At 40.3% G+C, this 22780-nt stretch overlaps 1 protein-coding gene across 2 annotated transcripts in view; it reads right to left on the bottom strand.

The window, feature by feature from the left end:
- Nucleotides 1-1548: 1548 nt before the first annotated feature.
- Hgf (hepatocyte growth factor) overlaps nucleotides 1549-22780 on the bottom strand; it is a 63223-nt gene continuing 41991 nt past the window's right edge. For both annotated transcript variants that reach the window (XM_005003642.4, XM_013152461.2), the window contains exons 11-19: nucleotides 19734-19836; nucleotides 16817-16950; nucleotides 13196-13231; nucleotides 11925-12021; nucleotides 9822-9896; nucleotides 8596-8742; nucleotides 8042-8148; nucleotides 7799-7944; nucleotides 1549-5341 (exon numbers count right to left, since the gene is read on the bottom strand). In XM_005003642.4, the coding sequence (XP_005003699.1) occupies nucleotides 5165-5341; nucleotides 7799-7944; nucleotides 8042-8148; nucleotides 8596-8742; nucleotides 9822-9896; nucleotides 11925-12021; nucleotides 13196-13231; nucleotides 16817-16950; nucleotides 19734-19836 (1022 nt within the window). In that variant the 3' untranslated portion in view covers nucleotides 1549-5164. The remainder of the gene's footprint in view (nucleotides 5342-7798; nucleotides 7945-8041; nucleotides 8149-8595; nucleotides 8743-9821; nucleotides 9897-11924; nucleotides 12022-13195; nucleotides 13232-16816; nucleotides 16951-19733; nucleotides 19837-22780) is intronic.

Genomic DNA, 22780 nt, shown 5'->3' with positions numbered 1-22780 from the left:
TGTAGTCACATGCAAGTCATCTGTAACACGTGAAGCACTTCCACTCACTGAGGCAGTGATGACTTCTGGATAGGGCGTGAAGGTCAGAGTCTCCAAGGAAACTCAGAACTCAGCAGGTCCCAGGTGCCATGTGGAATGGACACAGGTGTGAGGTTGGCGTGGAAGACATGTTCACATGTGGTGGGAGTGCAGTGATGGGCGCTCAGGCGTGCTGGGCTGTGATTACGTCCACCTTGGAGTGGACTGTATGTCCCATTCACATTTGTTGTTGTTGTTTGATGTCATGCTTATCAATTTTTAAAGCATAAGTACACAGATAAATAACCCATAATAGGATACTTCTTTTCAGTTATATGACGTGAGGTTGAATGTCTCATCCACCAGGTCACCCGTCTCATTAGATGCTTTAGCCAGTAACAGTCCACATGACGAGGTCACCTGCACTCTATCACGGCAAACGTACTCCTTACCTTGAAATTGCCTTCACATCTCAAGCTTTCACGAGGACAACATGCCCCTGAGATATTTGCAAATATAAAGAGCAAAACAAAATGCAAGCTATTTATAATAAAACCTTTCAGGTGACTTTTATGAGCAAGGCTTGAAATCTGGTGAGGTGGAGGGGGAAGCCCTCATGGTTACAGCCGTGTGGGGGAGCGGACAGATGGAGCCGTATTAGAACTGGGCTGAAGCATAGGGCAGATGCGGGCCACAGTGATTCTTCCCAGACGGCAGAAAAGAGCTGACCAGGGCACTGTCATCTAAAGGAGCAAAGCAAACGGACAGGATTAGGAAACCAACAACAGTCCTGTCCAAGTTATTTTTAAGCTAGATTTTTGCATGTGTGATCTCGTTTCACTGTGAACCTGTTCAAATACAGGTTTCCTGATGAGTCTACTTAAAATCAAAACAGAACGAAGGTCTAGAAAAATGGAGAAAACATCAAAAATGTATTTTCAGTGTTCTGGGTAGGATCTTAAGTCCCTTGAGTTCAAGGTCTATGCCAGAATAATCAGTAAACCACTTTGTTAGGGATGTTGTACTGTGACACTGTCTGAGAAATGCATGTTATTACATCATCAATAGTTTTTCCAATATGAAGTAAATGAATCCATTTATTCCTATTCATTCTGACTGTGCTGCGTGTTTTGAAAAGATACCTGAAATTGATTAACGTAATAATTTAAAATTGATTCTGTAATATACAGTAACGTGGGAAAGAAACCAAGTGACCATTCACAGCAATGTTCTTGTATGTAGTGGCAAATTAGGATGTTGCTTCAGGCTAGCAAATAAGATAGGTGAATAAATATGTCTCACAATTAGAGAAGCCAAATTACTGGATTAATGAAAATTACTGATATTACAATGCATAAAAGTTGGAATAAAACAAAAGCTTTCTTAATTCTATAAATAATCATATGCTGTTTCCTATGCCAAGTGCATGTCATTCCTGTCCATGAAATCGATGGTGATTCTGTCTTCTGAATTCAAGTTTTAGAATAGACAGACACACACGCATGCATAAAATTACAAAAGAGAAAGAAAGCATTTTGATAAAATATTTTATTATTATTAAGAATAATATCATCATGGTTATAAAAATAACAACTTTATTAACTACAGAAACTTTATAGTACAAGTCATAACCACGGTGCCCGCCTTTTCGGGTAAGCATCCAGCGACACCACTCATAGGCAGCTTATTGATTTCCTATTTACACATATGACAGTCATAGTATCCACAGTATTCTATTTTCAGTTTCCTAAAGACAGAAACTTTCTGTGCAAATGGAAATGAGCCTACTTAAAAATTACACTGCAAAGAGTTATAAGTTCTAGACATTTTTAGCCTTTTATGTATTAGTTGAATATTGTGACAAAACTTTTTTTTGGACTTAATCATGAAAAGTAATTTACTGGAAGTATTAATTTTTGAAAAGACAAATGTGTCATCTTATTCAATTTAATTCTTCCAGTGAGTTTTTTCTATTAACATGATACATAGTAATGGAAATTAGTTATTTCTTTGAACTTCAGTAAGTCAATATAATAAGGTTTTTTAGTATAGAATTGATTAACTCTTTACCTCATGATCTTTATATTGTGAAACTAGCATTTTTTTTTTAAAGTTTAAAAACCACATGACAAGGCCTGGCAGCCATCTCTCACTTTGTGACAGACAGTGTCTTTTCCCAGAGAATGTTGTGGCTAGAACATTCACTTTGGGCAGTACCATTGGTACCAACAAGAAATATTCACAGGAATAAGTGAGATACAGCTTTACTCTCACATGCCATGATCTTTAGCTGCTCGCGCCCAGTGTCCCACATTCCCCGTTGGTTGTTGGAAACACTTGGACTGCAAGCAAGAGCCTGTTAATATCAGAGATCGACTCCATAGAAACCATTTCACTGAGGACCTGCCCACAGCAAACAGGTAAAAGTCATCATATATTTTACAATAAAATTAAAGAAGCATACAAAAGGATGATCATTGCTTCCGCACAGCAGAGGCGTTATGACAAATATTTTAATGTTACATTTCTATTTCTGGTAGACGTAGGAAAATGTCTACAATTAGAACAGCATAAAAGCGTTATTCGAACAGCCAAAACAAACAGACCATTAGAAACTTTTAACTTAAAAGGCCCTTCCTCCAGGATATTAATAAAACAGATTTCTGGATACACTGGATTTGTTCATTATTTTGAAGTTGATCCGGAGAAAAAGACCCGATAAATAGAATCTTTCACCGGGAATAATGGGATCATGCCCTGTCCTGCCAGCTGACCTAACAAGGATATGGTAGATGGCCAGTTATACTCAGGGCACTGTACGAAAACCTAAATCTACCAGGGAGACCGCACACGTGAGTTCCCTGTTTGGTGATTCATTCATGCTATTTTTATCCTTTTATAAAACAGCGAACGCGAAGTTCAAAATATCTAAAGATTAGCTACATCTTACATTTAGATTAACCTTTATCTATTTTCATGGAAATCTACAGACAATGACATGAAAGAAAAATTTAAAATGTGAGTATTTCATGTTTGTTTTGGGGTACCAAGGATTGAACTCACAACCTCATGTTTACCAAGCAAGCGCTTGAGCTGCTGAGCTAAATCCCCAGCCCCCAAATGTATTTTAAACTATGGCCATGGTCACAATACTGATAGGATAATTATGTTGCTTAATAAAATTTGGCAATTTCAGCAGGAAGAAACTATGCAAAGCACTTTAATATTTTGGCAATGTACCTTTGACATGTCTGTGCTTTCATTAGGATGGTGCGTTATAGAAGGGAAAGAGAGGTGTCATTAAAAGAGGTTTATGTGGACTGGTAACACCTTAGAACTCTCTTTGTTTCCCGATGCCAGGATCCATTTTATTAAAAAAAAATTCTAAAATATTGGCACAGTTTCCATAAAGCATTTCTGTATTCACTGTCCTGTCCTCTGTGGACTAACCTCTCCCATAAATTTAGAATTCACGTACTCCAGGTTGAGCAGTTCACTGGAGAAATCTTAGGGTATCATTTGGAATCATGGCCCTAAGACAGATGAGTTAGGGGTACCAAGACAGAGAAATGGGAAAGTAGATTCAAGCCAAATTATTCCTGGTCTATACAGGAAGATTTTGTGAAAATTCAGAGCCTATTCTATTGATGCTTTTTAACTGCAGTTCTTGACAATTACATGATTATTAGCTAGTCATGCCAAGCAGAATAATAAATGTACCAATCTGGCTATTATCATGCAGAACACAAAACTTATGTGGATATTTCCCATGGCATTAGGAAAAACCTGTATTAAATAAGATAAAATGAATGTATCTTGGCAAAATATCCAATTCAGCAGATTGAACTCCACATTAAAAAATGGAACACAGACAGACAAAATAGTTCCTCCCACTTACAATTTGTCCTTTACTTGAATAAAGTATTATTCTAAAGTACTCTAAGTGTTATACTAAAATATTTCAAGGTTGAGAAAACCCTTTTTATTCTTTGCTCTGATATTTAGTTTAATGCATAATTTGGTGAAAGACTATTAACAAAATTTTGGGGCAAACGTTAAATTTTCTCTTAATTATATATTATATATTTTGAATCTAAGGTGTGTGAATCCAGAATCCAGTCACAGGAGAAAGTCTTGGAATTAAGCTAGTTTAATCCCTTTTTAATGACCAAGACACTTGTACATTTCTTCAAGTTAGGTACAATTGGACAAGTTAAATATTTTGGAACATTAGATCTACGGATACCTTGCATAAATATATGACCCTAAGTTGGAGGAAAGAAATAATATAAATATATGTATTATTTTCTTCCCTTTAAGAATTAGGAAGTCTGAGAAATAACAGGATAATAAATATGTAAACACCCAGATTAGGCAACATGTAACTCTGCAGGTCCTAACCTCAGTTTACAAACCCTCCAGTAGAGGTCATCTATAGATTATGTATAGAAGTTAGTCACTTCTCTTTTGTATCTTCCCTTCACGTCTCTACTGATCTTTAGAAATTTCTCATTTGTTTTTGAAGAAAAATAACAGATCCACACCTTTAAAATATTTAGAGATTACACTAGACACACCGTGATTTGAACTGTAGTGCATAGCACAAGTGTACCCAGGTACATGTAACAGGTATGGGATTTTGCAACAGTAAGTTTGCATACCACTGTTTCGGGGTACACAGTGAGGAGAATTGAATGAGCTATCACAAATGGCATAGGTATTAGAATTTAATATAGAGTTACAATTTAAGATCACAAGGTATAAATTGAGTGAGATTAAAATAATGCTTAACGTATGGTTTATTCATCATTAAGGAACTAACCTTGGAAAGCAGCGTGGAGAGAGTAACTGATCTGTTCCATTAAATCCTTTATAACCCAGCAATTATACCTTTCGCCTTTTTAAATCCATTCAAGTATCTTCAGGAGTTATGTTACTGCAATTGCATGTACCTTAATTCACTTCAACATTTACAAAATAACACTGACAAACAAAACGACAGAAAACACCCATATATATTAATGAGTATCTTAACAAACACGACACTCAAGTAGTTGTTTTAGGTGACAGTTCCACTCCACGGTCTCTGAAATCTTCTTGTGAAACTGTCGTGGACCGATGGATGCTTTGGACGCATGCGCTTCACTTATGACTGTGGTACCTTATACGTTAGAATTATCTTGTGTATCCACTTTGCGTAATAGGCTACTCGGACAAAGATGCCAGGGCGGTTGGGGATGGCGCACCCGCGACCTGGCACGATGACACCGAGGACCATCTGCATTTTGTGCTGCTCACAGACGAGTGGGCCACCATAGTCCCCCTAGGCAGAAGAAGCAGCGACATGTTAATTCAGAACGGAAACTGAAACTTGCTGATGTCATCCTCCACTGACTTGCAACTCAAGGGGACACAGACACAGACGGGAGGACCACAGCTGGACCAGGAAGAGACCAAAATAGGCATCTCCAGGGCCCTGGCCGTCCTCCGGGGGATCAGCCACAGAAGCCTCCAAGATGAACACAAAGCACCAAGGGTCGCTGCATGAAGCCTTCCCTGGAGAACGGCTCACTTTTTCCTAAACACTGATTTATCCTTTAAAGTGTATTTTCCCTTTATCAACTATGAAAAGAAACAACCACCGACATTCACTACATAAAATCTGTTCATGTGTATTTTGATCGTCAGGTAGTTCCGTTAGGTTCAAAATAGAAAATCTGAAAAATGCAGAGAAAATATGAGTAAAGAAAATTTATGACATGGCTTTCATGATTAAACCATTACATTTTCATTTATTTCTAAAACTGTCTTTTCCTTTCTTCCAATCTGTCCTCAGATGCTCTTATCAAGTGAAATAGAAAGCTTCTAGTAAATAAAATAATTCTATGTTATTTAAAAGTTTTATTTCCAGGCAAGAAATGTCCCTTCATTTATCGTTGGCATCAATAGTCTCTATCAGTATATCATTACTCCATACCCTCTTTCAGAAGCGTAGCATCAGAGTTAGTGGAATCTCTTGGATGTCCACACTGTATTACTAAAGACAGTGAGGGAGAGTGTAGACCAATGGCTGGATGTGTGTGTTTTTCTGTGCCTTCATATTCATACAGGGTGATGCGTAATTACACATCCAGAAACATACATTCTGTTCTGCAGAATTCCTATAACTATGTCACATCATTTTCATGTGCCATGTGTCTCCCATACATGTGACAGCTGGCTTCAGGCATCCTTATGTAAATAAGAATATAAGAGACAATTATAATTTCCTCTTAAAGTGACATCTAAATTAGTGCAGAAACTAGTTCTGTGATGCCTGTGGAAAAAGAGAGACATCGATCTTCTAGGACAGGGAATATTAAGATGAGCTGAAGAAAAACCTTCCAACAGTAAGGAAAACCTTTGCTGCAGAAGACTTTGTATGAAGTCTATTTCAGGAGATGACAAAACTATTTTTTTAAATGCCTGAATGATTCCTGACAGGAGCTCTTCAAAGCAACCAGCTCTGGAGACTTTAGTTAGATGTGATGCTGTTGCAACCATATACACACCAGAGAGATTTCTCTTTCAAATTTCCTTCAGTGGTTAAATTGTCTATTTTCAATGTGCATAAGCACGCACACACACACACACACTCACAGAGGTATGTACATTCTGGAGGGTAAATGTATTTTTGACAAGTGACAGAATTCAATTACATTCAAGTCACCAATAAGAATAACAATAACAAAAATGAGCCAAAGGAACGAATACTTCAAGGCTACAGTGGACCAAAGACTGTGCCTGAAAAGCAGCTCACAGGCTAACATTAGTAAGGAAAAACAAGGCCCTGAGCTGGTCTAGCTTGCAAATTGTGAGCTCGCAGAACTCTTGGGGACTAAAGAGAGAACCATTTTTCTTCCCCGAGTTAGATGTTTCCCTTGTACCACAACAATGCTCATTTCCTGGAAAGAAACCAAATTTGAAAGTGTTTATAAACACATAATCTGTTTCTAATCATATCTTTCAAAAGCAGTTCTAAAACGTCGTTAACTTAGTAAATGTTTTCTCTTCAGGAATAAAAATCTCAGCACAAAGCGCTAACACACACATTTCAATGCATATTTATGATGGGACTTGGGGCGCACATTTCCTGACGCACCAGTAGGCATCCCATTATCACTGCTCGCACCCATGCTTTGTGGACACACTGCCCCAGCGGCACACAGCTCGAGCCTGAGAGCACACATCTCACATCCCCATCACATCTGAAATTACAGCTGAACAGCTTGTCTCTGTGGTTCAGGGACCAGAGCCCTGCAAGCTGAAAGAACATTTGCCTTACAAATGAAAATGCCCAAGCTCTCGGAGCCGCACACTTTGACCCTAAAGTTTTCAAAAATAGAATTTGTTTACACATGTGCACACACACACACACACACACACACACACACACACTAACCAAAAACACATTTGAAAGTTTAAAGCCAGGCATGAATCTCATAACATTTTCATGAAGTTCATTTAAGGGAGACTTTGGGAAGATCAGATAAGATTAGGAAAACGCCAAGCTATGGTATCACAGATTTGGATCCTCCTCACCGGAACAGCCTCTGGTAGAGCTGTGGATGCCGTCACTTACTGTTCTTTTGCAGGACAATTGTCATCGGAGTGTGCTGTCAACATGGCCTGAGTTGTTTCACCATCAATTCAAATAAAGGCAAGAGCCAGGTCAGGGTTATCTCTGGCCACAGGAAGCTGTGACCGCACAGAGCATCTGCCCTGAAGATCCCACTCTTACCTCGCATGGCCCCGAGCGGATCTTCTCGGCCCCGGCGCATATCTCAGACTCGCTCAGTGTCACCTTGCCTTGGTGATGCTGGGCGCACCTCTCGTTGCCCATGATGTAGAGGTGCGCCACGCGCAGCAGGCCATCCGCGTTGATCACTACGGGGCAAAGCACGCACTGTCAGCGGGCACTGCCAAGGCCGGGAGCCCGCCAAGGTCAGAACAATGCAGCCTCCCCTTTTGAAAAGTCACTTACATCCGGTGTAGCCCCAGCCGTAAACACTGCAGGTGGTCTTCTCAGGAATTGTGCACCCGTAATTAGGCAGATCGATGGTGCTGACAAAGTCATCCAGGACAGCAGGTCTAAAAAAAGGAGGAGGAAGGGGTCGCTGGTGCTGGTCCACATAGCATTGGCATCAGGCATGCAAAGCTCATGGGCAGTATTTAAAGAGAATGAGATCTCCCTTACTTGAAACTGGAGAAAAATGAAGGCTAATGATGATGACCAAATTTACAGTAGGTGGTAGAGAAAAGGGTAAGTATTCCTGCCACTTGGTAAACTGTGTCCCTCTGCATTTTTAAAAGCTGTCAGGTAGATGCTCACTAAGCTTCAGCTGGAAGCAGGCTGATTAGACTGTTGGCCCAGCCCATTTATCAGATTTGACAGCTTTCCAAGCATTCATTTCTGCACTAACACTGCACCCACAAGATAATAAAGACCCATAGATGGAAAGAATGGCCACATGGCTGAAAAAGACACTTCGGTCCTTCTGGACTTGGTGAGCAGCCCCGATCTTTGACAGGACTCACCTGGCGAGCTTCAGTAACACCAGATCCGAGCCTTCGGGCCCGTACACCAGCTGGGACACATTGCGAACCTGTCTGCGCTTCTCCTCGCCTCGACCGTGGACATCGTGGATTCCAAGCCAAGCTTCATAATCTTTCAGGTCTTTGTTTCTAAGTTTAAAAAAAAAGGCATGTAAATCATATTTCCAATTGAGCAATATCATTAGTACATATCCTTATTTTCTCTTATAAGATGAACAAACAATCTAAAATTTGACTCAAAGTGAAGACCCCCAGCACTCGAGAGGCGGAGGCAAGAGGATTGCCTCCTGTTCACAGCCAGCCTGCGCTATAGCAAGGTCCTTTCTCAAAACAAAGTAAAGCAAAAATGCACAACACATTCATTATGGGATTCTAAATGCTACAAGCGTATGTAGGCAGAAAGAGCTTTTAAATTGCAGAAATCTGAGTGAGCATTTTAAAACTCTTTTGATTATACATGTGAGAAATTATGTCACGTATAAACATTCAGGTAAAATTTTTTACATGAATTATATAATGTCTCTGCAAACTTTGCTTTATCTTAGCTGTGCATATATTTGGTTTACTAATGAGGATTGACATTTAAACAAACAGAGTCTAAGTGACCGTGCTAGGAATTGGGAAGTCAGTCTACTGCAGTGTCCTCTCTCTTTCCTCAAGGCTAATTTTCATTGAAATTGGTTCCCAGGGTGACTCTGGGGAGACACTATGTTAGAAAGGAGAAGCAAGGATGGAGAGAATTTGTTGATAGTTTAGCAAAAAGAATTTTTCTATGGAAATAAGAATGCAGGTGGGAGGCTGGAACGTAATTTATTTACACAATGCAAAGAAACATTTTCCCAAGTGAGTATGCTAGCATGCAAAGCAGTAAATTGAAGTAATACTAAACATGAAATTATCAATGAGATTAAAGTTTGTAAGTGAAATTCTAAAGCCTTAACTTGTTCACTTTATACTAGTGAATCTCTGTAAAACAATGACATATTCTAAGCTTAAAATAAGGATGGGAAGAATAGTTTTAGAGGGTGAGGGGAATGGGGATAAAAGAAAAATTAATTTATACCGTGTTCAGGCCCAAACTCCCTACGATAAATGTAATCATTACATATAGCTCAAATGCACCCATAAAATAATTTTTTAAAGACTCAAGAGAAGTAGGCACTTGTTTACAATGCTGAAAACAAATATTGATTTAAAAAACACTTTACCTAGCAGGAAAACATTGTCTTGCAGTAAGGATCCAACTTTCCTTAATCAACGATCCTCCGCAGATATGTTTATTTCTAAGGAAAAGAGGGATATGTTGAAGTGTTACTGGTTTCGAAAAGTATCTGCTCAGTGTAAGACCCACGATATAATATTTCATTTATAAAAGTAAAGCAATCTTGCCAGACAAGTCATTTAGGGATCTGTAAAATATTTATAGGAAACAGTAAGTACTCGTACATTTATTTGCTGATACCCGAAAGCTGTAAGTCCATTCATTTTTGGCAGAACCACGGAAAAAGTACAACATTTCCTGATTTACATTTCCAAGGAATACAGATGTTCAGCTCTGGAGGATGATACTAGAACATTCTTAGGCTGAGAACACGGTTATTTATTGTCTCTACCACACAGGAGGATGAGAGTAGATACATTCTTGGAAGAACAACCCAACAGCTGTTGTTACTAAGAACATGGGCTTAAAGCAAACAATTCTAAAAGTTGGTAGTACCCTGACTTGATGAAAACGTTTACTTGGATCTTCAGGAACGAAGACTAACAAACATTTCTTTCTATATTCGATGAATATAACTCAAAAGTCTAAGTTGGTTTTCCTCTCCAGGGTTATGAGTTAGCAGTAACTTAAGAGATGTGAATTCTCGTAATATTTCTGATGATAAAAGACTTACAATTGTATTGACGTAATTAAATTTCTTTTATAAAGACCATTTTCTAAAATAAAATTAAACACTCAAAAGCTTTGGTCTTTATTAAATCTTCACATCACACAATCACTCACATTATTATTGGCTTCATAATTCCATTTCAGTACTGCAAACCTAGGACAGCTACACTAGAATCACTGGCATAAATATTACATCACCTAAAATACTCCTTGAGGGGAAGATACAATGGAGACAACTTTAAACCGTCTCCTGCAACATTACGGTCACTGACAGCTCTAACTCAAAGAGGTAAACTCTGCGCCTGCCAGGAATTGGCGGATTCGCAAAGGCTTCAGTTTCCAGTTGGCTCTGCTCTACGTTAATGTCACTGATAAGAGCAGACACACTGGAATGGCAACCAGAGATGTATGTCCTTGCACTCAGAGGCTCACGGTGAAGGAGCAGGAATGGCTGCTTGTTTGTTTGTTTGCTTTACAGAGAAGCCAGACACGTTGAGGTTGGAAGCTGGAGGCACATTCGGGCATGAGGCACTGCGGGAGGAAGCCACAGTATTTGGGGACAAAGGTTCAGACCGAGGAACAGAAGTGTCTACAAAACAAGGGAAAGCATGGTGGAAGTCAGCTGCCATGGAGTGTGCTGCAGGGTGACCTGACAGCACAGGAGGAGACACGATATTCCAGCGACCACAGAGACTCATCGCGAAGTAGGTAATAGGCGGCAACAACTTTGAAGTGCACTCAGATTTTCAACACCTAGTTCCTACGGCACAATTACTAAGCCTAATTCTGTAGTATGATATAATCTGCAAAGTGATTTTATGTGGAGCACGTTACTGATTCTTAAGACCATCAAGAAAGCCCACTTGTCCACACTGATTATAAAGTCAAGACTGTACAACTATTAAAAATGTGTTAATCCTTTTTGTGATGAAATACAGTGAAGTCTTAGAATGTCATTTTTTCATTTAATGCAAGAAATTAAAAATAAACATAACATGTCTGTTGTGATTACGTATAGACATGTTATAAAAAAACCCAGCATGCTTAAAATTGGAAAGTGAGTAGCATTTGTGTCCTAAATACCATGGTGCCATGCAGAAGTGGCTCTTTTACACAGTCGACTTTGTTTAGTCAGAGGCATAGTGGCTCTGGCACTCAAAGACAATGGCAACACATGTGAGCCCGGTGTGGACATTTAAACAACTGCCTGAGGCACCAGCTGCAGACGCCAAAACCCATGGTTTAGCCAGAGGCTGATCAAACCTCCTTTAGACCCCTCAGGTGAGGACCAAACCCTCTTTGAACTCCTCAGACCAGCACCTGGTGGAGGGCATACACTTCACCCTCAAGCGACCACGCTGCTGGGAACAGGACTTTGCAAAGAGTTCAAACACGTATATTCGGGTCTATGAATAATTACCTGTACTTCAGACTAACCATCCATCCTACGTTTGTTCGTGTTGGAATCCCATTAACTACTCGTAGTTGCTTTGTTTTGGCACAAGATATTACAGGATCTGAAAACAGGATCAAACAGCATTAGCATAACAGTGGGAAATAACCAGGGCTTCTTCAAACTTTGGGTTCACTGATAGCTGTGCACACGTAAGCTTTGGTCTGCAATTGCATCAGAACACTTGTAAAAGGGGTGACATATGATCTTAGTGCCACATCCAGCCCTAGAATTGTCAACCTCAAGTCTGTCATTGACAGAAAACCAAATGGGCTCAAACCAGCTAAGATTCATCATGATGGTGACAGGGCCTTTGCTCAGCCCGCATTGAAACTTAATTCTTCAAGAACACTATTAATGTGTTGCCTTTACTGGCCTCCAAATAAAATGAAGCCATTTAGACTGGTTATATCTGCAGCCACCCACAGCATGATCAAAACAAAGCAGCGCAATTTAGTTATTCGGTGTTTGTAACAGTAAGAATGCAGAGCTTTTTAGAACATGTTGTCAGCGTTGGACTGCCTGAGACTGTATCCAAATGACAGTATCACATCTAAGTCACCATGTCCCAGGGTCTAACTCAGAATCTCAGAGAGAACAACTCTCGGGCCCTCCTCTGTGCCCCCACCTTACCCTTTACACTCTGTCCACATCTGGAATATCTTTTCCTCTGATTTCTCAGCCTGCACATGGCAGGTGATCTTTTCAAAGAGTAGCTTGTTTCAGTCCCAGAAATATGAGAAAATTAAAACCAAGCAGCTGGCAGGCGATCCTCCCACTGAGGACTAACTGGACTTCTCTGCCTGCATCGCCTTCTGCCTGAAGGCGGTTGGCTTACACACAGCTTTAAAGACCGAACCAGGTGCTGAATGCCCTCCTCCGGTCCCTGAGCTCGTTCTGCTGGGCTCGGAGACTGAGCTCAGTTGGAGGGGGGGGCACATAAAAGAGGCCCTTTATGTACCATGCCCCCAAATAAAGGTAAACATCACTGCTGTTTTCGAACTCATGCTAAATAGCTTGTAAATTTTCTTATAGAATTGAGTTTTAAGTCTCAGAATGTAACTATCTTTGAGTCTCTTATATCTGCACTTAGGAAAATTCATACTTAATAAAAAGTAAAGTAATTGCTTTACTTTTTATGATGGACATCATTAAAGTGATATTTACTCTGCAAAACATGACACCATATTTTTATGAAAGAGATGCAGGTAGACTTCATAGTCAGAAAGATTACTCACGGTCTAAATTGATTGTAGGCGTGGTATCCCCTTCACCTGTAAAAATAAGTGTTTAGGTACATTAATAATTCTGTATGTCTTAATACAAAATCATCGTTATACATTAAAACGAAGTATTTAGGAACTCTACAATTTGCTAAAATCTTGATATTTTATTAAATATAAAACAAAATGTCTCATTTTGAATAATTTTGTATCACTTCCACGGGGCAAGCTCACACGCATGAGGAAAGTCTGATGTCCTGAATGGGAGGTGGTCAGGTGTGCGGGACCCTGAGTTACACACAGCAGTAAGGCGTGGTCGGGCTCTCCCTAGGACAGGTCCCCTTCGTGGGGCAGAGGACGCTCCCTGCGGACTGGCTGGGCCTCACCTATGAATAGGTCACTTTGCTGTCACTGTAGCTTGAACTGCGTAATTTTTAAACAAAAATTGTTTTACTTTGATATGGTTTGGTATAATTAAATCTCTTCATGCCTTGGAACTTTTGGAAAGATAGGAATGCATGTCTCTTTTGGAAAAAGAAGGATGATAACATGTGTTCTTCGAATACTTCAAAGATTGGGTTTTTTCCCCCAGATGTTAGTAAAAACAAATATGGAAAAATAAAACGCTGGAAATGACACACTGATTCTACCTTACGTCCTCATAACTTACTTCGTTTTCATGACCTCTCTACTGGGATTTAATTGCTTTAAGAAGAAAGGCTTGGAAGACACTAGGAGTTTGGAAATGCTTGTGCAGTAATAAACAAGACATGAGACATTCCCCAAAGATTAATATCTAGCAGCTCAGAATTGATGGGAGAGTTGGTCAGACTCCATGCAGACCCAGCTGGGCTTTAATCCTGGAAATGCCCTGAGCTCGGACATAGAGGACAAAGCTATCATGGCGCATGGGTTCCTTTGGAATAATTGCAAATTTTATCATTATTTATGAGACTATGAGAGAATCCCTACACACTAAAAGGTTTTTATTTATTTTCATTTTCCAGATCTAGGTACTGTACATGGATAAAGATAAAGAAGAACCTATAAATTTTACCATTTTCTTTTCACTTTTGTTTATCCTGGAGAAAAGTTCTGTTAAAGAGTCCACCAAAGTCTGCATTTTAGTTTGTAATGCAAAGTGGAACCAGGGTAGAATATGATCATCAAGGGCTGTTTTTTCTACTCAAGTCAGTTACTCATAAGCTTCAAACATTTAGACATCTACTCTTTGTGTTGTTACAAGTACATCTCCTCTTCGTGTTCCTATCCTGAGTTTCACATTACTTCTTCTCTTTCCAAACATCAGCATAATTGATCAGCACAGAAATCCGCTCATTATTAGATGCTACTCAAATATGTAAAGTTTGACACATTTGCAGGTGTTATAAATTTTAGGTTTTAATAATAATATATTAAAATAAATGACATGGGCCATGCTTCTTCAAATAATCCTCGCTCTCTGTGGTAAGCTGGAATACCACCAGGAATCAGACTTCTGGCGACTGTGGGTTTCTGAGATCTTAAAAAACACAAGGCAGCTAGTGTGCAGACGCTGTTCTCCCGCCTGTCCACTGCTCACTCTTGGGCAGGACCCTTTCTTCTGTCGCTGCACAATTTAAGTATAGGATTTGACTCAAAACGCTGAGACAGTGTGCTTTTACCATATTCTTAAAGTTTCCACTTCGGTACCAGACTTAAAAACATCACGTATTTTTCCAGGTAAATATCTGTGTTTGCATTTTATTGTATATACTAATGTTTTACTATGTAATTATATTGTTTCATAATCATTTCTGTAAATGTTTCCTCTCTATGCTGTAAGGTATTTGAGGTTAAAAAAAATCTATAGTTTTTGTACACCTATTTAGGATTTCATACACAACACAAGCTCAACAAAACATATGAATGCATGAATAAATAAAATCAGAAAAATGAAATTTTTGAGTACTTACTACATAACAGGTACAGCCTAATATAATAGACATCTTACTGCACTGTTGTTTGAATTAAACAGTAGTCATAAATAAGTAACTTGCCCAAAGTACTTACAAACTGGATGGACTAAGATTGCTCCTTAGGATCTCTGAGTTGAAATTTAGCTACTATATTCTTAACAGTTAATAATAAGTTTTTTCTAACATATATTAGACATATATATATGCAGATTTATAGGATTGTACATTTAAATTTCATGTTTGATAAGCTTAAACATGTATGTCAAATGTTACATTGCAAATCGTGTTTTGTAAAAAATGAATAAAAACATTTAAATATTTTGTGTGAGAAGTGTACAGTGTGAAAATGATTAATATAGTCTCAGGTTAAATAAATAATTAGAACTCAAATATTTTAAAGATAAATGTTATTAGCTTTTCAACAAGAAGAAAGTGCAAATAAGTTTTGACTATAAATATCAGTTCTAAAGATGATAGTGTAAAAATATTTATTGAAATTAAGTCTCAGGATACATGGTAATAAAAATGAGTTATCTCCAATAGCTTTTAATCAAATAATAGCACCTCCTCAAATCTTTCAACTGCACATTGGTCACTTTTAGTTTAAAAAGACTAGTTGAAAAATTTTTTGGAAAACTTTAAAATTATTAGAGAACATCTCCCTTGTTTGATTTTATAAACACAGTCACACAGCCCTGAGACTCTGAGATCACTTTACATCTAATTAAACATAGAAGGTTCATGGGCCGCACCGCACTGCTGCAAGTTGCACAAAACAGAACTTCAGTGGGAAAGCAATACACACATTCTAGGTACAAGATCACTTTGTTTTCAACTCCCCCCTGGATCACTGCATATTTTTTATGTGCCTCTAGCATTATTAATCACGGAGACTTCAGACAAAGATACTGTGAGGTAAAACCACTATTTAGAAAAAATGAGGTTAGGTTGTAGGTCAGAGATAGAGTGCTTGCCTAGCATTTTTAAGACCCTGGGTTCAGTCTTCAGTGAGAGATGGGGAGAGAGGAAGGAGGAGGAAAGAAGGGGAGAGGAGAGGAGAGAAGAGGAGAGGAGAGGAGAGGAGAGGAGAGGAGAGGAGAGGAGAGGAGAGGAGGGGAGAGAAAGGAAGGGAAGGGGAGAGAGAAGAGAGATCTTTCAGTCTTTTCAAAGCTCCCTTGCTTTCTGCAGAAGTGGAGAGGCTGTCTCGGGCCTGCCTGGGTCACTCATGGGTGAGAAACTCTGCCACCCCACGCAGTTCTGCTGTGCTCAGTGGCTGCATGCATGGATACACGGACGTGGATGTGGTTGGGTGCATCTTTCCCGCCCTCGTGTATTGGAACCACCATTTATTGCTTCTGGATTCCAATTGGGAAGCTTTCAGGGGGGGAAAAACCCTAAATTCAATCAAGAGTCCCTTCTGATCTCCAAGCAAGCTGGTGATGGTGTGTCTGCATGCGTGTGTGTGTGGTGATCACACCCATAGAGAAAGGCAGCAGTTGAGACTCCTGTGTCTGAGCAGGGTGTGTCTGTCTTCATGAATTGCTGTCTGAAGAATGTCCTTAGTTTGAAATCAGCTCCTGAGTACGTAATATTTACAGCACTGATTAAGAAATAATGTTAGCAGAGACTCAGTACACTGAAAATACTTCAGCTGAAAAGTCCCAGGGACTGTACTTACAGTGGGAAATGGGGCAGTAATCCCAGGGGATGAGAGGGTTCCCCGTGTAACACCAGGGTCCGTGGGCATCGTCGTCTGGATTCCGGCAGTAATTCTTGTTCAGCTTACTGGCATCCGGCTCCCAGAAGATGTGACTGTGTGAACAACAAGCCAGACCTCAGAAGGAGCTGTGAGAAGATGCAGCCCCACACATCCCTTCCCGGCAGGGCAGGCAGGCACTGCACAAGCTGCTGCTCGGTGTGGCTCTCTGTTACTTTGCCAGGATCGGTACAGTTTCACTTGGGACCATTGGTTTCTATCCTCAGAATATCACTGGACAGATTTTCACAGACTGGCTTCCAGACAGGATTTTCATACACAATATGATGAGAGATTTGGTGATTTGGCTTCTACTTAGTAACTACAATGGCAAATGACAGAACCTGTGCATAGAAGTGGAGAAATGCCGTGCAAGAATAAGAAAGTATGTTCACGTTTCAGATGCGTAAGAATCAACACTAGCACTATCACTGGCACAAACAACCAGAAAATATTCTAAAGAGTAATAACAAAGTGCCAGCGAAGTAATTAAATTCTAAAATCTTATTGGCCATATAGCTACAAAATCTATCTTCCCAACAGATAAGCAAATAACATTTCAGCCTTTCTAAGTTAACAGAATCCTCAAGCCCAACTTCTTCCTTGCACAGTTTGCTCTTCAAAATGGTACCCTGCAGCTTGAGAGTTCATTAATTTCCTGAGCCTTTTTTTCCAAGTCACTTTTAAGTATTTCCAGAAATTAAGCTTCAACTCCCTGTAGTGAGGGTTACTGCCCCGGGGTTCCCTGCGTAACCAGCGCTGTCTGCAGTGACCAGCTGGCCATGCGGAGGAATCATCCTCACAGGTGCGGTAGGGGAGTCCTCTTTGGAGGCCCTGCTGATGTCTGTGGTGTAAACACTTCCACATGAAAACTTCAAGCTTCCAATGGGAAATCCCTAAGCAGCCTTGGCAGGAGATGGGAACAATTATCTCTCAATGTTTTGAAGATCCAATCTACCCCCGCTCACCACTGCCTATTCCTAAAAACAGTTTTGAAAACAGCAGTGTCGAAATCAGCTTTTAGTTTAAATTATGCAAATTCTTGTTTCAATTTTCTCTACTGAGTCATCTGAATGCTTAGGATAAAATCAAAACTCTTCCCCCAGCTGACAGGGCTTTTGTAAGATGGTAGAGCCTCCGCAGAACGTCTTCTCTGTGGACCCAGAGCGAATTATAGTCTCTCAGCCTGGCCAGAATCATTTCTAATTGTCACACTTTAATCTTTCCTCTCTTCTGCATTTCCTTTGGCCAAATGCTGCCTCTCCTGCTAATGTCTGCCCCTCAGGAGGGCTTCATAGTCATCAGCGTCAGGGACAGTTCCGCCTTGCCTACCCACCTCGTGAATCTGCGTTTACGTATTTACACCATGGTGAGGGACATCCCTGTCCTCCTCTACTGGACCTTGAGATCCGTGAAGGTCAAACTCTGTCTTTTAAGTCATAAGATTTTGACTTCCAGTGCTGGAACCCGTGAGCATGTATGGTCCCTGACAAAGTGACAGGTGATCAATGCTGGTCCAAAGGTGAACTGGTAATGGTAACCAGAACTGGTAACCAGGTAAACTGGAGCCAGATTTTCAGTGTGTTGTACATTATGAAGCAGGACATGAGATGTCACTGAAAATGTTTGTATTGAATATGTACTACAATAAAAAATCTTTAAATATACAGTATTGGGTTAAATAACATACTGAAAATACGATTTGTTTATCCATCTTTACTTCTTTCCAGTGGCTGTTAACACAGAAGTTTACAGGTAGCTTATACTCCTGCGATGTGTTATATGTATATTAGAAAGTACTGCTTCAGAGCTAACAATATTGTGGAATAACGGAATGGAGACAATCCACCCTGAGAGCAGGAGCAGGCACTGCTGAACGCACTGTGGAGGGGAAAAAGGACTCGGAAATTTAAGTAAGAGAAGGAAGGTGACTGGACTTCTCAGAGCCTGAAGTCCTTATCCTCATGTGGAATTCTTCCCCAGAATGCGGTCCGTCAGACGGCACCAGCACTCCTCTGGAGCAGTGCTGTGACAGGCCCTTCACCGACACTTGACCTTCTTTTCCCTCTGTTGTGTATATTCTGGGATGTTTACTTGAAATCTGGTTTAAGTCACAATGACGTGTCACACTTGTTTCGTAATTTTATAAACAGCAAGACTATTCTGAGAGCCCAGGGGGAATTTCTTTGTAAATATGTTCAATATGAAATCTTCAATTTTCTGAACTACATAGATTTTTTAAAGTGGTATATACATTCCTGAAATAATGGCAAAATCTTATGTAATGAAGTTGTACAAAAAATCTGTTTCCATCATTTTAATAGATATTAATTAATATGTATCTGAAAGTGATTTATGGATTTTTACAAACTGCTCTTAAGGTTAATTTTACAACAACAATCCTTTAACATGCCCTATTTGAAACCCCACATATGCCACGTAATGGGTGTTCAGTGTGACCAAATCCTCCTTGAAATGGGAAACTAAAATGCGTACCAGTTTGTTATCGCTAATCCTCATAAGGCCAGTCACCAGCAGGCCACACAGTAAGTACCCAATAAACGCAGGCTGGGGGGAATTGTGTGTAAAAAGTTTTCCCCATGCAGAGGCAATGCTATTAGCTATATAGGAAAATAGATTTAATGTTTTATTGGTTTACTAAGACAAAAGGATGGAAAACAGTAAGAGCATGTGGGTCCACATGCAGGTAACCATTGCCAACCCCCGCCCGTGTACTCCTATCCGCCAGCCAGTGAGCCCCTAATATCCCCCGGCCCGTGTACCCCGGCCCGTGTACCACTGCCTTCCCCTGCCCATTTACCGAAAGCAGTATACACACCGGTGCAAGTCTTCCATGTTCTTGTCCCACATGGAACACGTTAGCCCAGATCTTGTTTTGGATAAACTACCCATATAATTTTTTCCATTCCCACGATAACAATCTAGACATAAAACACAAAAAAGACAAGTCATGAATACAATGAGGGGTACAGTGAAAATGTCTTGTATGTATACAAAGCCATGAAAAGTAACATGATTAAACAGAATACCTGAAGTCCGTAAAACTGGACACCTACAGAGCTCAGATGGAAATCTATCTCCAGCTCAATTTTTATTCCATAAAAATAAGTACCTCTACGAATTCAAATATTACAAACAATAATAAACCCAAAAAGTTCGATGAGCCACTCATGAGGGTACCAAAGAGAAGACGACTTGTAGATGGATGTAGGTATTTCCTAATGTTTCCTTCTGACCGATTTCTTTCTGCAGAAGGGCTGCAAGAGCAATGGGAGGAGGGACAGAGACCCTGCGGTCCTGGTCCTGCGGGGCTCCCTGAGTCACCGCACAGCTGCTCTGCACTCTGCTCACCACTTCCTCAGGGCTGGGACCAAGTGAAAGACGCTGGGCTGTACTCTTGCAGGGTGCCGCTCCCCGGCCTGTGCAGGCCACAGCAGCCTATGTGACGAGGGACATGGGTTTGGTCGTCAGCGCTGATGCAGTTGATCCAGGTGCTAAGTGGCGTCAGGGAAAAGCTTCCCTCTGCACTTAGCAAAACCAGTTCAGGGCTTTCAAAACCGAGTAAACATTCAACTGCCAAACAAATTTGCACAAAACGGCTTAAGTGTACTTCGCTGAGTTTCCAAGCATCACTTATCCATGGGTTGTTTTTCTAACTGCTTCCTATTTATTACTGGATATTCTTTGGTAAACAGGAGCTTCCCTCCTTAATCCTTCTTGGGACTCAAGAGATGCAGCTACAGTAACAGAAATGCTGCGGCTAGCAGACCTGGAAACGAAGTGTGGGCGCTGCATTCTCTTCTCACTCAGGGTGCTGCGCGATCTGTGCCTGTCATTCATTTTTTATGCTCAGTGATCACTGGGCCAATTACAGCCACTTTAGCTGGACTCCCCTCTTACCATACCCAGGAGGTTTTATTTCCTGTCATTTAATTGAGCAATCTGTGTCCCATTAGCATTGATAGAAGTGCCCAAGTCCTTAACGAACATAAATTAACACTGTACATTATTAATCTATACTTAAACAGTAACAGCCCACGGTGATGGCATAGGTCTGGAATCCAGTTAATCCAGGGGCCTGGCCAGACTGGACAGGGAGGAGACAAGAGGTGAAATCGTGCCTCAAAATAAAGAATGAAATGACGTAGGGATGCAGCTCAATAGAAGCCCGCGTTCCATCCCTGGTGCAGAGAAAAATAAAAGTACACAAGGAAAGAAACAGCATCCCATAACAGCTGCCAATTAAAAAGTGACTTCATTAAACATTCCTAATTTTACGTAAATAAAATAGAGATATGGCTGTAAAATGTTATCTACAAATACACACTAACATTATGGTTATTCTCTTTTTCCGTTTAGTAAGATGTGGCACCTTGCCTTTGGCTTTAAAATGTCCTAAGTGATTACAATAAATAATAGGTAACCAATCCTATTAAAACTGATTAAATGAATTCGATCGTTTCTGGGAAATAGTTAAAATAGTCAGAAAATAGAATGCATACATTCAATGATCAGAGTTCATATCTTTGAATCAAATCTGTATTTCTGATCTAAGGCTTTGCACTTAAACATAAAGACTCAGTGTCTAGAACTTGTTATAGATAAAATATTGGTCATTACAGGACCTTATTACCCTGTCACTGGACAGCAGAATCTGGTGAGACTCGGTATTTACACATCTGAAGAGCACTCCAAGGAAAACACTTCCCTCTGACAACACCACCTTTTCATATCAGGAAGTGTGACCCTAGGGCTGTTGGGGAGGAATCTTTAGATCACCCTTTGCCCATAGAAACAAGGTCGCAGGGTTTTCTGACAAAACTAAGCAGAAATTTATACAACGTATACAAAAAATATAATATGAATGTACAAATATATGGGTTTATATAAACACTCCCTCAATATTTCTTTGTCTTTTTCTTTTTCTAACTTTCTTTTTGGTACCAGGGATGGAACTCAGGGCCTCCTGTGTGCCAGGCTGTTGCTTATGCTGCTGAGCTAATTCCCCAGGCCCTGTGCCTTGTTTTTAATCTGCTCGTGCATGTGGACACCACACAGGTCAGCCAGTGGAGAGTTGTACTTTTCGCACACCCGCCACGCTCCACACAGGTTATTTCTCCATCACTGCTAACACTGAGCTGAAACCCCCGTGCCTGTTCTTTGCATAGCGTCAGGACTGTGCACCCATCATGCACTGTTGGACCAAATCTGTGCAGTTTCCGCTTTCACACTCAGATCTTTTATCCATTTCAGGTTTCTTTTTAGGAATGACATAAGAGATGCCAATCTTATCTTTTTTTTTTCCACATAGGCATTATTAGATTTTAAAGCTTCATGTTTCATCCAGTGGCAGGTCATCCTGTACTAATATTATAAATATCTGTAGCACTTGGGTTTAGTTTTAGACTGTGCAACATTCTATTTGTCAATATCTTCAGAATCTAGAGGTACAACCTTTTAACTATAAACTCCTTGTAAAATTATTTTACTGCTCACAGAGTTAATTCTTCTACATCCTCTCGTTTTCAAGGCTTTCTCTATCGTATTCTGTCATGGCAGGTCTCCTAATTTTACCCCAAAGCTGCACATACCTACAGATGGGGCTTTCCAGAAGTGGCTGGGCTGAGTGTGTGATAACTCAGTTCACTAATTAGTTTACCGTAGTTCTGGATGTTCATAATGGGAAGACACATCCAATAGCCTTGTAGACTGGATGTGATAAGGGTCCAGAAGGCTTGCTGGTAGCTGCCTTTCCGCCTGCCACGCCATGGACTGTTGCTCCTCCGTGACGCCCCGCTGCCATGCCGCTCTGCTTTGCAGCCCGCCAACCATGGACTGAAACCTCTACAAACCGTGAGCTAAATA

This window comes from Cavia porcellus, unplaced genomic scaffold (assembly GCF_034190915.1).
Source record: "Cavia porcellus strain 051 isolate PalLab524CR breed Dunkin Hartley unplaced genomic scaffold, mCavPor4.1 scaffold_2, whole genome shotgun sequence".
Lineage (NCBI taxonomy): Eukaryota > Metazoa > Chordata > Mammalia > Rodentia > Caviidae > Cavia > Cavia porcellus.
The sequence above is the reverse complement of the archived record's forward strand: the minus strand, read 5'-3'. Positions and strand labels throughout refer to the sequence as shown.